This window comes from Typopeltis vanoorti, chromosome 8 (assembly GCF_054136105.1).
Source record: "Typopeltis vanoorti isolate ZY-2024b chromosome 8, IOZ_Tvanoo_1.0, whole genome shotgun sequence".
Lineage (NCBI taxonomy): Eukaryota > Metazoa > Arthropoda > Arachnida > Uropygi > Thelyphonidae > Typopeltis > Typopeltis vanoorti.
The window spans coordinates 111,024,926-111,039,428 of NC_143556.1; the positions used below are offsets into that span (position 1 = coordinate 111,024,926).

Consider the following 14,503-nt stretch of genomic DNA (forward strand, 5'->3'; position numbering starts at 1 on the left):
GTGTCGGTTTTCAGTAGACTGTGAAGGATAGACTGCCTGAAGGAAGACGTGCAACTAGTGTGTCTAGGAACGGGAGCGAATTTTGGTTTTCGATTTTGATGGTAAATTGTATGCATTCGTGTTGTTTGTTTAGGTGGCTGAGGAATGTATTTAGCGTTTGTCGCCCGTGCGGCCAGATCGCGAACACGTCGTCAACGTATCTGAGCCAGATTGTCGGTCGAAGCATGGCGGAATCAAGAGCCCTTTGCTCAAAGGTTTTCATGTAGAAGTTTGCGATTGGGGGGGGGGATAATGGTGAGCCCATGGCTGTACCTTCCTTTTGTAGGTAGAATTTGTTTTGCCTTTAGTTTAATATTACTAAAATTACTAAAATTTTTGTAATATTAAACTAAAGTTTTTATTCAAACATGGTAGTTGTCTCCATAATTTCCAAAAATGCATTTGGATCACCGTGCAAGCCTAAAAGAAAGGATTCAGATCATTCATGGAAATGATACACACAAGCGCTGCAATCGCTATGGTAAGCTAAAGATTTGTATTTCTCTCCTGATCAATCGGCTGGCCTTTTTAAAAAGATGCAGAGACAATAACCTCATTCCGATCTGCATCAGACTCAAAAAAGAAATTTACGTCCGCTAAGGCACTCCGTATCTATGACCGCACAGAAAAAGCAATGCTTAGAGAACAGATCCAAACAGCCCGCCGAAACCTAACTACAACACAAAATCTAGTTTCTAAATTACAATCAGAACTATCGAACTATGTTAATGCAGACATTCTACAAACACTTGAAAGAATTACTGACAATTCGGCCAAGCATACCCTGGAAAAGAATAAAGAAAAACTTGAGAAAAAATTCCACAGGTTGAAACAACGGCAAAATATGGCGGCCAATCAGAGTACTTCCTCCCCGAGAAACAAGAATGAACAACAAACAAGGGAGACAAGGAGCGACCAACCACCGACAAGGAAGAACCATGTGATTAACCTATCAAGCCACACCCTGAACAGCGGCGAACTCACGCTGCTGAATAAAGGACTGAACTACGCAATAGCGCCTAAAAAGGTAAACAAATTGGATTTTATATACCACATTGAAAGAGGCATCAGATCCCTACCTAACAACATAGCAGACAAAATACGACTAGAAACCAGTAATGTCCTAAATACCAAGAAAACCACACAGAACAACCTGACTAAAACAGAATTAGCAGCAATTAAATCATTAAAAGCCAAACAAAACATAATAATAACGAAAGCTGATAAAGGCAGTGCCACTGTTGTCCTTGACAGATCAACATTCCACAAAAATATGGAGTCATAAACACCCTTAAAAACAGAGCCACAACTATTTGCTCTAACCAGCAAGTCCTGAAACAAGAACTAAAAATCATTAGTGACACATTCATAAACAATGGCTATAACAAAAATACTCTATAAAACCACAACAAAAACGAATCTAGATTACAGTAAAACCATAACCATTCCATATTGCAAATGAACCAACTAGTAGCCGATAACAACCCCATATAAAATGGTAAATTATAACCCAACAAAAAGGATAAAGGACAAAACAAAAACTACTAAAGTCCGTCACTTCTTGGCCACCAGACACAGTTAAAAAACTCAAACCTCACTACGTCCCCCCCCCAGAATATATGGGGTTCCGAAAATACACAAACAAAATGTGCCCCTTCGACCAATAGTGGAAGGAATAGACAGTCCCAACTACCACCTAGCCAAGAAATTAGCGGCAACACTCAAGGAGTTGGTAGGTCATTCCCCCTCCTACATAAAAAACACACAACACTTTATTAAACAAAATCAAAAACATAACACTCGACAAAGACGACTTATTAGTCAGTTTTGACGTTTCTGCCCTTTTCACTAATGTCCCTATCAATGACACAATTCTCCTACTACAGAACAAATTTCCGCCCGACATTACGGCCCTCTTTGCCCACGTACTAAAGTCCGGTTACTTCGTGTGGCAAAAAAAATTCTACCTACAAAAGGAAGGTACAGCCATGGGCTCACCATTATCCCCCCCAATTGCGAACTTCTACATGGAAACCTTTGAGCAAAGGGCTCTTGATTCGGCCACGCTTCGACCGACAATCTGGCTCAGATACGTTGACGACGTGTTCGTGATCTGGCCGCACGGGCGACAAATGCTAAACGCATTCCTCAGCCACCTAAACAAACAACACGAACGCATACAATTTACCATCGAAATCGAAAACCAAAATTCGCTCCCTTTCCTAGACACACTAGTTGCACGTCTTCCTTCAGGCAGTCTATCCTTCACGGTCTACCGAAAACCGACACACACAGGCCATTACAGATATGCGAATTCATACCACCACATAGCACAAAAATATGGAGTCATAAACACCCTTAAAAACAGAGCCACAACTATTTGCTCTAACCAGCAAGTCCTGAAACAAGAACTAAAAATCATTAGTGACACATTCATAAACAATGGCTATAACAAAAATACTCTATAAAACCACAACAAAAACGAATCTAGATTACAGTAAAACCATAACCATTCCATACATTAAAGGGTTATCAGAAAAAATCAACAGAATCCTACAACATTATAACCTCAATACTACCTTTAAACCACCCACTAAACTTAAAACCATATTCAGCTCCTCTGAGGATCCTCTCCTCCCATTAGCACATCCTGGAGTCTGTTGCATCCGCTGCACCTGTAACTTACCGTACATTGGTGAAACAGGACGGACAATCCCTATACGCAAGAAAGAACACATTAGACACATTAAATATAACCATTATGGTGAAGCAGGCCTCTCAGACCATGCCCTTAACACCTTACACCAAATCAACTGGAAAAGCACCTGCTCCTTACACCACACATAAACATGGTACGAAAGAAAATTTAAAGAATCCTGCGAAATCCTGATAAACCACCCAAATATTAACAATAAAGATGGTATGAAAATTCCAAGGATCTGGATGGCACACATTCAGCCAACCTAATATGAAAGATTGAACATAAGTCAGGACTCTAGCCAGTCCGCTAGTATTAGAAACCATTCCACTCCAACTGGCTTGAATGATGTTAATATATGTATATAGTAGACAACACAAATAATAGGACTCTAGCGTTGATGTATAATTTTTTTTTTTTTTTCCACCAGAGGTCAGGCCAACAATTGTGGTAGCGGTTAGTCAGTGTCTTTAACGAACCAGTATAATTGTAGTATAGCTTGTTTCTTGTGTATATTTGTACGCTCCAGAAGATGACCTTGACATAAAGGTCGAAACGTCGAATTGTAAAATTTTAGTAATATTAAACTAAAGTGTTTATTCAAACACAGTAGTTGTCTACATAATTTCCAAAAATGCATTCGGATCACCGTGCAAGCCTAAAAGAAAGGATTCAGAAGCTCTGCAATTTGGGAAACCCTCAATACTGAACCGCTGCTTCTCCGTGTTGAGAGATTACTGTTACGCTGGTATGGGCACCTGCTCAGAATGCCACAAGAGAGGCTCTCTCAGCAGGCCCTCTTTGCCAATCCAGAGGGTGGGAGGCCACGTGGAAGGCCAAGGACTCGCTGGATAGATTATATCCAAAACCTTGGGTGGACACGTTTGGGAATCCCACCAGAACACCTAAGCTTGGTGGCAGAGGATCGTGACCATTGGAAGTTCCTCTTGCAGCTGTCGTCCACAAAACCCAATTAGGAAGAGTGGGCCTTGAAGATGTATGTATGTATGTATTATATATATATATATATATATATATATATATATATGCATATATATTTGCATATATTTGCAGAAAAAAAAACATATATATCATGAATTCCTTTTTCAAGAAAAAAACACATAGAAGTTGCCATGGAAAAGTCCAGATGGAAAAACTAGTGAAATTGACTTTATCCTTGGCAATAAGAAAAACATCTTTCAAGACTGCTCTATTATAAACACCTTCAACATTGGAAGTGACCATTGTATGGTATGCAGTAAAATACAAATAAACTGCCAAAAAGAAAGAAGAAAAATGTTTCGGAATTCAAAGCAAAACATAGATGTACACAAACTCAACATTAAAAAAGATATATTCCAACGCTAACTAAATAATAGATTTACACATCTTATTATAGATGACAATGCTGATCTATCAGAAAGTAATGACATTATTACCAAAAACCTTTTACAATGCTCACTTGAAATAGCTTGTACCACAGAACAGAAACAAGATAAAATCTCTGAAGAAACAAAACAGCTATATGAAGAAACGAAGAGAAATGAAACAATCAATCTACAGAATAAAATTGAATACACTGAATTGTTCAAAACGATCAGAAAACGTATCACAGATGAAATAAGAAAATTCAATTGTAAATTCATACAACAAACAATTGAAAACAACCATAGTCTCAAAAAAGCCAAACAGCAATTGATGAACAGCAACAAACAGATGGTTGCAGTCAAACTACAAGATGGGACCATCTCCGGAGATAGATATGCTATAGCAAAAAGAGTTGAATTTTACTCAATATTATATTAGGATGATGAATTACATGAAGAAGATGACAAATATGACACAGGTGAAGTACCACAGATTCTACCAGAAGTTATGTGGAGCATCCAAAGCTTGCAAAATGGGAACGGTGAAGATGGAGTTATAGCTGAACTTCTAAAAACAGGTGGAGAAATAATCTACAAACTCTTAGCAAAACTATTTACTTTATGCCTGAAGAAAAATGATGTACCAACAACATGGAAGAAGGCTACCCTAATTCTGATACATAAAAAAGGTGAGATAGAAGACTTGACAAACTACCAACCTATCAGTCTACTATCAGTGGTTTACAAAGTGTTTACAAAAGTCTTAGCTCACAGGCTTTATGTGACTCTAGACCTAGCACAACCAAAAGAACAGGCAGGCTTTCGAAGGGACATTAGTACAATGGACCATATTCAAGTTCTACAGCAGATTATTGAACGGTGTAATGAATATCAATTACCACTATGTCTTGGTTTTGTTGACTATGAGAAAGCCTTTGATTCACTTAAAACTTGTGCAATACTTAAAGCATTACGAAACCAACAAGTGGAGGAGCCATACATCAGGACAATCAAATCAGCATACACCAATGCCACAGCAGCAGCAGCAATTCATTTCAATTGAAACATCTCTACTGTGAGAATACAGACAGGTATAAGACAGGGTGATACAATATTTCGAAAATTATTCACAGTGTGCCTAGAAGAAATATTCAAACTTCTTGATTGGGAAAGGAAGACTCTGAAGATAAATGGAAGATATTTAAGCCATTTATGCTTTGCAGATGACATAGTTATCTTTACTTCAACTGCGCATGAATTACAGACTCGTATCCATGAACTCCAAATTGCCAGCAAAACAGCTGGCCTAAAGATAAACCCAAAGAAGGCCCAAGTTATATTCAATAGCTATGTCCAACCAGAAATAATAAAAATCAATAATGAGGAAATTAAACAAGTAGATCATTACATATATTTAGGACAACAGATATCAATTGGAACAAAATATCATGGATGAAATTAAAAGACGCACGATGCTTGGGTGGAAAGCATTTAGAAAATTACATTCAATATTCAAAAGCCAACTACTATTATGCCTGAAGAGAAAAGTTTTAACTAACATAATCTTCTTATACTGACATATGGCTGTGAAACATGGACACTGAATGTAAAGGAAATCCAAAAATTAAGAACAATGCAATTTAGTATAGAAAGAATTATACTTGTTATCACAAGATCGGATCACAAAAGGAATACATGGATAAGAAATCAAGCCAAAGTCTCTGACATCATAGGAAGAGTGAAACATCTGAAGTGGCAATGGGCTGGGCATATTGCTCGAAGACAAGGTCAACGATGGACAAAAGAAGTACTGGATTGGATTCCACAAGAGGAGAAACGACCACGACGCCGACCTAAATCACGGTGGATTGATGATAGCATCAGATTTGCAGGAGTGACATGGGAAAGGAGAGCCATGAACAGACAGTTTTGGAGTAATCTTGGGAAGGCCTTTCCAAGATTACTCCAAAGTAATCTTGGAAATCCAGCAGTGGATCGACAATGGCTGATAATGATGATGCATATATTATTTTATTTATTTTTATTTATTTATTATAATATTTTTTAATTTATTTTATTTTATTTTAATTATTATTTAATAAGTTAGGAAATTTAATGACTTTTTTTTTAGTTATCTTACATTAGCTACTTAAGTGGTGCCTTTTGGAATTGCCAGTTATTGTTCGGTCAGCTTTGTACTGAAGATGCCTGTGATACTCAGGTGAAAATTATACTAATAAATAATATTTTACATGAGTTAATTCCAGTGTTATAATTATTTAAAAAAGAGAAATCAGCTAAAATATGAAGGTGGCAGTTTATGAGCGAGTGCTCAGACCAAATTTAGTGCATAGATCAGGAATATAGGTTAAAACAAGATTTATTTTTAATGTGATAATCCTGATTATCATCAGCAGCATGTTCTATGGATGTTAATTTCCTTTCATAATCAGCTTTTGCTTTTCCTACCACACTAGTTACCCTTCTGGCCTGTGCTCTGTACTGTTTGTGTGCCTGCAGGTCGCCTTTCTCCTTAAATTCCCTCCACAATTGTTTCTTTTTTTGCAACTCAAGCTTAATGGTGTTATTCATCCATTTAACTTCCACTTGATTTACACTCTGGACTCTAGGTATGCAGTCAGCCATTACCTCTCTTGAACACTCCTTTACCACTTCCTGCTATCAACATCTAGCCCTTGCAGTTTTACATGCCATGGCACTGATCCAAGCAATCTCCTAAGCTTGTCATACTTACCATTCTGATAATTTCACATATACCCTGTCTTAATTGAAAATTCTACATGTTTAGTCTCCTCCCAGGTGAAGACCTTATGATTACTCTCACTAATTGGTGGCAACGTGGTCATATTTGTTATAGTCAAATTTTTAGATGCAGTTACTAGATTGAGCACTCTCAAACCCCTAATATATTCCATTACATGCTGTTTCAGGTAGTTATCCCTTAGTAACTGCATAAAATCCATTTCCTTCCTCCCATGTGCCCTCTACCAAGATATAGATCAAATAATGCAGTGCGCTATTGATAACATGAAAAAAGCAAAAGACAATAAATTAGGTACATAATAAAGATAAACTGTGAAGACAGTCACTGAATGGAAAGTGAAAACTTTGTATACCATCATGATAACCTCTGAACTTGAAGCTATTTGGCAAATGATAAAATGATATTTCTGATTTCAAAATTACGAGTATAATGATTATTTTTTGCATTGGTACCTAAATATAATTTTTTTTTTCCAGGTATTTAAGAAGCATGATGTTGATTTTATATCTGTGGAACTGGATAATAGACAAGATGGAAGAGAAATGCAGAGTATATTAGGAAACATGACTGGAGCTAAAACAGTGAGGTTTTTTTTTTTTTTTTTTTTTTTGCTAATCCATATTCTATAAAATTATTCCAGTAAGTTACAAAATCATCTCAGTTTTGAAGTTTTTTAATGACAATTTCACAAACCTATGGTACATCATTATTATAGGTAAAGAATCCTGTTATAAAGACTCAATGACAGAGACTCAGAATAACCTTTGCATTATTTGTGGACTGCAGACGTTATCAAACAGGAGAAAGAGGGGTGATATGATTGAGACTTGCAAACTTCTGAAAGGGTCATACAGGATTTCTATTGATGGAATTTTTCAATTTATGGAGTGGGGGGGTAGGACAAACGAGAGCATCCTTGGAAGCTGAGAATGAATGCTACCCAAAAAGGGTGTGAGGGGTAGATTTTTCTCTCAGAGGGTGGTGTGTGATTGGAATGGGTTCCATTGGATGTTGTGAGTACAAGCAGTGTGAATGAATTCAAGAATCAGTATGATAGCTGGTGTGTGTGTGTGTGTAGTATGTGGCCTCCCTCGATGAGTCTCTGATTCCCTGGAGGTCTCTCTCTTAATGATAATAATAATTATTCTTCTGAAGACCACTAAGAACAAAAGCAGTAATTCTGTCACAGTGAATAGAGAAAACATATGTGATGTTTTCTCTATTCACTTATTACTGATTAAATCTGATTAGCAGAATAAGTTTTGTGGAGCAGTTTTTAAGCTGAAGTCTTCAAATTTAGTTCAAATATTATTATAAGAAGAAAAAAAAAAAAAAAAAAATATATATATATATATATATATATATATATATATAAACCCTTTTGAAGTGATCTGCAATAAGAGAACTTATTGCAGATTTTTTGATTCATGATATTTTTGTTTGAATTGAATTTTTGAACGTCGTTTGGTGAGATGTTTGCAGTGTATAGTTTTAACTTGCCAATTAAAAAATTTAGTTTCCAGCATTAACAATGATGTCTACTCTTTGAGTAAACATCACAACTAATGTTGAAAAGCCAGAGGCAGGTGGCACAGAAGTATGCTAGAATTCATATGCATCCAGACTGCTGTAGCGTTGCTACAAGTGAACCCATTCCTCCATCAAACACACCATTACAGAAACTGAAGTTGCAACTTTAAGAAAAATGTGCAATAACGTATGCATTATTCTGCTGAAGACCATTAAGAACAAAATGCAGTATTGCTGTCACAGTGAATAGGGGAAACATTATTATTATCCTAAGACCCCCATGGAGCCACAGACTCATCTAGGAGGTCCCATTTTGTCATACAGACAGCTCATCATACTGTGCTTTAAATACATTCAAATTCTCTGTAGATATCATGCTCTCAAGCAATGTTTTCCAATCATTCACAACTCTCCATGCAAAAAATCTGCTTCTCACCCCCCTTGCTCACACCCTCCTTATACATCTTCCAGGGACAACCACTTCTTCTCTCCAATCTCCCACCATTTTATGATAAACCTCTTGGATGTTAATCCTCTAACAATCCCTTACCAACATGTAAATTTCTATCTCACCAACTCTGCTAACTGCATCATCTCAACTTTTCTTCTTATTCAACATTCCAGAGATCAGAAACTACGTAGGCTGTTCAATAAGTAATAAGACTATATTTATACAGAAAACAGATTACCTTTAATCTTCATCATTTACATGGTCTTTTTCGAAGTAACTACCATGAGACGCGATGCATTTGTCCCAACATTGCGTCCACTTCTTAAACACATGTGAAAGTCCGTTTTTTGAGAGTTCTTTCCAAACCGCCTCTGCAGCTTTTACACATGCTTTGTTGCTTTCGAAATGGCGGCCTCTTAGTGGTTTTTTGAGCTGAGGAAACAGCCAGAAATTGCATGGCACAAGATCAGGATTGTATGGAGGCTGTGGTAGAATATCTGTGTTGTTCTTCTGCAAAACGTCCACAACACAACCAGCAATATGTGGCCTTGTATTATCATGGTGCAATAAGAAGCCATTCTTCAGCAATGGACGCTTCCTTTTGATGTGCTTGATGATAATCGCTGCTGTGTTGATCATTGTCTCTGTGACGGACGTTGAAGGTCTTCCCTCACGTTCAAGATCTTCCACATTTTACTTTCCTTCCTTAAAAGTTTTATGCCAGCGATAAACACTTGCCCTCGACATTGCTTCATCGTGGAAAGCTTCACATATCATGTTAAAAGTGTCCAATGCCGATTTTTGCAAACGAACACAAAATTTAATCGCATAATGCTGTTCCAAGGACACTTCCATTTTGAAGACTGGCCGCGCCTCATAGGCGTGCCGAAACAAGCTTTCGTTTAGTCACGTGACACTCTGGCACATCAGCCCGTATATGCCATTTATCAACCTCTTTTGTTAATACAGACAGCAACATTTCTTTATTCCACAGAAATTAACATTATGATGAGTGGTTTCGCCACAGCAAAATTAGTCTTATTACTTATTGAACAGCCTACATATTTTGGTCACTTTCCTCTAGACCATCTCTAACATCTTTTAATCCTTTTAAAAACCAGGTGACCAGATCTGTGCACAGTAGTCCATATGTGGACAAATCAGCACCTTAGACGGTGGAACCAGAATCTCCTTAGTTCTACAAGTCTTTGTCCTCTGCATTATCGCCAGAATTCATTACATTGTCCTCACAATTTTGGCAATATGTCCTCTAAATTTTAGATCGTTATCCACCATCACCACAAGATCTCTTATTGCTTCTATCCCCCAACAGTACCCGCTAAGAGTAAATTCTACATCCTATCTTTGATTTCCAAATTTTAGAACCTTATATTTTGCAACATTGAACTGGCATCCCCACTCCTGTGCCCATTCACTCAATCTATTCAAGTCTTTTTGTAAGGTCACATCTGCTCTACAACTTATAATTTGTCCCAACTTGCATCATATCCAAATAGCCATATATTCCCATTCATATATTTGCCAATAACATTAACATACAGCTAAACAGCAATGGCCCTAAAACAGACCTCTGAGTCACACCTCTAGTGACTTTCCTCTTCTGGGATATTGCTCCCCCCATACCCAACTTGTTGATACCTATCAGACTTCCAATCTCCAGGCCAATTCATTAGTCTAATATCCAACCACATCTACTGTAGTTTGACTATCAACTTATCATGGAGTAATCTATCAAAATCCTTTGCAAAGTCTAAGTATACTACTGAGTATCTGTCTCCCACATCTAGTGCTGCTGTCACCTTATTGTAATAAGTAAGCAGATTACTGAAACATATCCCCCCTTTAGCAAATGCGTGTTGTCCATCAAATTTAATACTATTGTCAACTGAATTCTGGATCCTATTCTGAATAGTCATTTCAACACTTGAGCCATAACACAGATTGGCCTATAATTTGATTCTTGAATTCTGTCACCTCGTGTATGAAGCGGTACAATCTTTTCTTCTTTCCTTTTGCTGCTATGCGATGAACATGAGCCAATTATGTTTATTGATCTCAGAAGAAGATTCCACATACACAACAAAATGAAAAATAAAATGAACAAACTGTTGGAAAACTTTGAAACCGGAAAAAAGAAAACTAGGGATAATCAAAATTCTAAAAACCTATTCATACCATTTGTATATCTTTGCCTGAAGTGTATAAACTTCCTCAACTTTGAAGTCCATTGTGGATGGTATGGATTTGTTGACCAGTAACCTAGTCAGTTAAGTTATTAGTACCACATAGTGAAAAATTTCATCTTATATTTAAAAAAAAAAATATATATATATATATATATATATATATATATATCAAATCACCTCTGGAAAGCCTTAATGATCAGATCATCTTATTTGGATGTTCTAGTTTCATATTTCCATTCAGAACATATCTATGTCCATATCTATTTTCACATAAAGAAAATAGATATGGACAGATACTCATCAGAATCACATAATTTCTTTCTCTGTTCAAAAGAGAGCTGTTGATATGGACATGTGAGGTAAAGTATAATATGCCATCTTAAATGAGAAAAGAACACAAGTTATGTTCACAAAAGACATGTTCAGGAATCTGCAAAGAATGTTAAGCCACCCATACACACTGACACACTCTAATGAGCATGCATTCACTAACCTGCAAGAGTGCTCTGACTCTCTCCATAAATAAAGCATACGCACAAAAAGTCAGAACATAGTTTAAATCATAATGGAATTAAATTAGCTTTCATGGCCTTAAGACTTTCATTCCTGAGGCTCACCACTGAAACCTTTGCAAGCACAGATGAAGAAATCAGTTGTCTATTACACAAAGTACATTCTCACATATGTTGAACAGACCTGCAGACTGTGAGAAATCTTTAGAGGCAAAACAGTGATTTACGAACGGATTGCATATGTGAGGATTAGATAAGATTAACGGACACCCCCATGGACAAGGTGGATCATGCCATGTAATGAGCCATGTGTTTGTAGCTGGTATAAATTGAAGTAATATGCTGCTCCCAGGTTAGCACAACTGTGTCCCGGTGAAATGGCTGCGAGAAGGGAACTGATGGAGTTTGAAAGGTGTTGTGATAGGATGCCATGTTGTAGACCTATTGCTTGGCAAATTGGGCCATCCCAGGCCAACATTCAGTGATACAATATTGAGATGGGAGTCAATTCCAAGTCGCTACCTGCATTGTACTATCTGCCACGTTCACTGAATGTGACTATAGGGTGCTATGAAGGATAATATGCAAAAACTGTCATTTGTCTGCTGACATGTTGAGTTCCAGGCATTGACTGGAACATGATGAATCTCACAAAAACATCCAGACATGGTAGGACCACAGTATATAAGCTCCACATTATCTGAACCAACATGCAGTGTCATCTTCAGTAGTGTAAAGAGCATGTAACAGTGGGATGTGGAAGCTCTTGGAAAAAGGTGTTATGAAGTAACAAATCAAGCAACGCTCTCTAATGAGCAGATGGATGAATTTGGATGTGGCTGATGCCCTGTGAACGTCTCCTATGAGAGTGCATAGGACTATGGAATTTCGAAGTGGTAGTGTGATGGTATGGTCCTGTTTTTTTTTTTTTTCTTTTTTTTTTTTCCTAGTTTGGCTTTGGATCTTTGTTTGTGGTGCCACAAACATTGAACTCCTAGAGGTATCTGAACATTCTGGACAATGCAATGCTTCCTACTTTGCAGCATTTCTATGGAACTGACCATTGTCTCTTTCAGCAAGACACTGCACTGTGTCATAAGGCTGCTCTAACTGTGTGGTTTGTGGACATGAACCTAACCACACTTGACTGACATCCACAGAACACTGATCTCAGTCCTGTTAACATCTAGATGAACTGGAGTAGGGATGAACTGGAGCATTGGGTGAAGTAAAGGGGTGTCCAGCCAACAACAGTCCAGGCTCGCATTACATGATGAATGGTCCAAAATTCTCATTGATCGCTATCATATGCTTGTGGAAAGTATGCCCCCATAAGATTACTGCAGTCATTGCAGTGAAAGGGGGTCCTACATTTTTCGTAAGGTGGGCACCATGGCTGTTTGTTCTTCACACTGTGGTGTTCATTGACTTCTTTCCAAGCAGTGTATGTATTCTGACAAAAATATAGTTTGAACCAGAAATGACAATTTTATATTGTCTCCACTACTAAGAATAGATGGATTGCAAACATATTAGAAGGGAAGGTATTGAGAAAATAATAAGATGATCCAGACATGTTATTGGAGGATTTATTTACAGAAAGTTCCAGGACTTCCACATTTAAAAAAAAATATAGAATTTTATTCAAAAACTCTGATATATTTCATTTGGTTTATGGAAGAATGTGCAAGTAGTTAAAATTTCTATAAATATGTCTGGTATGTATGTTCCATTAAAACTGTTTATTATTAGAGGATGTTCTTCATTAAATGGAAGACGTTATAAGCTAGTGAAGAGAAAAGCAGATATATAAGGAGGATTGGAAGAAGGAATTTACCTGTTGCTCTGCCTTAGAATGATGATGAAAAACTTAGATTTACATTGAAAGGGTATTTTTTAGGTTACTTAACACATTCATGCCAGTCAGGGACATATCATCTCATGTTATATTTGATATTGGAGTAAGACATGAGAATTTGTTCCATACTTCTTGTTTGTGTATTGGACAGGCACACCACAAATTGTGGCATGTGCACTGCTTGCACTTTTTAAGATTATTGTTATTATTATTGTATAGGTGCCTCCATGGAGTCTGAATACTCATTTCAGGAGAACTGAACTATCCACACACACTATCTGTCATACCTCTCTATTAAATTCATTAACAGACAAAGCATTCACAACTGACTCTGGAAACCCATTCTATTCATTAACCACTCTCCATGCAAAAAATCTAGTCCTTGCACCATTAATAACTACACTGTTACTCAACTTCCAGAGATGACCTCTTATTCTGCCTCCTCTAGTTGAAACATTTTCCCTACATTAATCCTATAAACTCTTTTTTAAGTAACTTAAATATTTCTATTGTATTCCCTCTTTTTTGCCTACAACCACTTCTTCAACTGCAAATCCTCAATTTATTCTCATAGGAAACATTCCACAGACCACTTACTACCTTGGTAGCTCACCTCTGGATCCTCTCCATTACTTCCTCATCGAAAAGAAATTCAGGTAACCAGACCTGAGCACAATAATCCAGATGTGGATGTTCCAAGGCCTTATAAAGAGAAATAACAACTTCCTTTTCTCTACTTGTTGGTGTGTTCTTTAATAGTCAAGTAATCTTATGAGCTACCTTGGTAACCTTAGCAATATCCCCTCTAAACATCAACTCTCTGTACACAGCTTGTAGTCTGTTTATCCCAAAATGCATGACTTTGCATTTCTCCACATTAAACTGAAAGCCTTTATCCTTACTGCCAGCCTATTTAACCACATCGCCTTGATTAACTATTACTCTACCCAATTTTGAATTATCAGCAAACAACTGAATATTTATCTTCAGATTATTTCCTATATAATTTATTTTCAAATTAAACAGTAGTGGTCCTAGCACAGTATCTTGTGGCAA

At 37.1% G+C, this 14,503-nt stretch overlaps 1 protein-coding gene across 4 annotated transcripts in view; it reads left to right on the forward strand.

The window, feature by feature from the left end:
- The window catches only part of LOC150104284 (glutaredoxin-2, mitochondrial-like), a 471,371-nt gene that overhangs the window by 436,148 nt on the left and 20,720 nt on the right, over window positions 1–14,503 (forward strand). For all 4 annotated transcript variants that reach the window (XM_090396890.1, XM_090396891.1, XM_090396889.1 and 1 more), the window contains exon 3: window positions 7,366–7,470. In XM_090396890.1, the coding sequence (XP_090253016.1) occupies window positions 7,366–7,470 (105 nt within the window). The remainder of the gene's footprint in view (window positions 1–7,365; window positions 7,471–14,503) is intronic.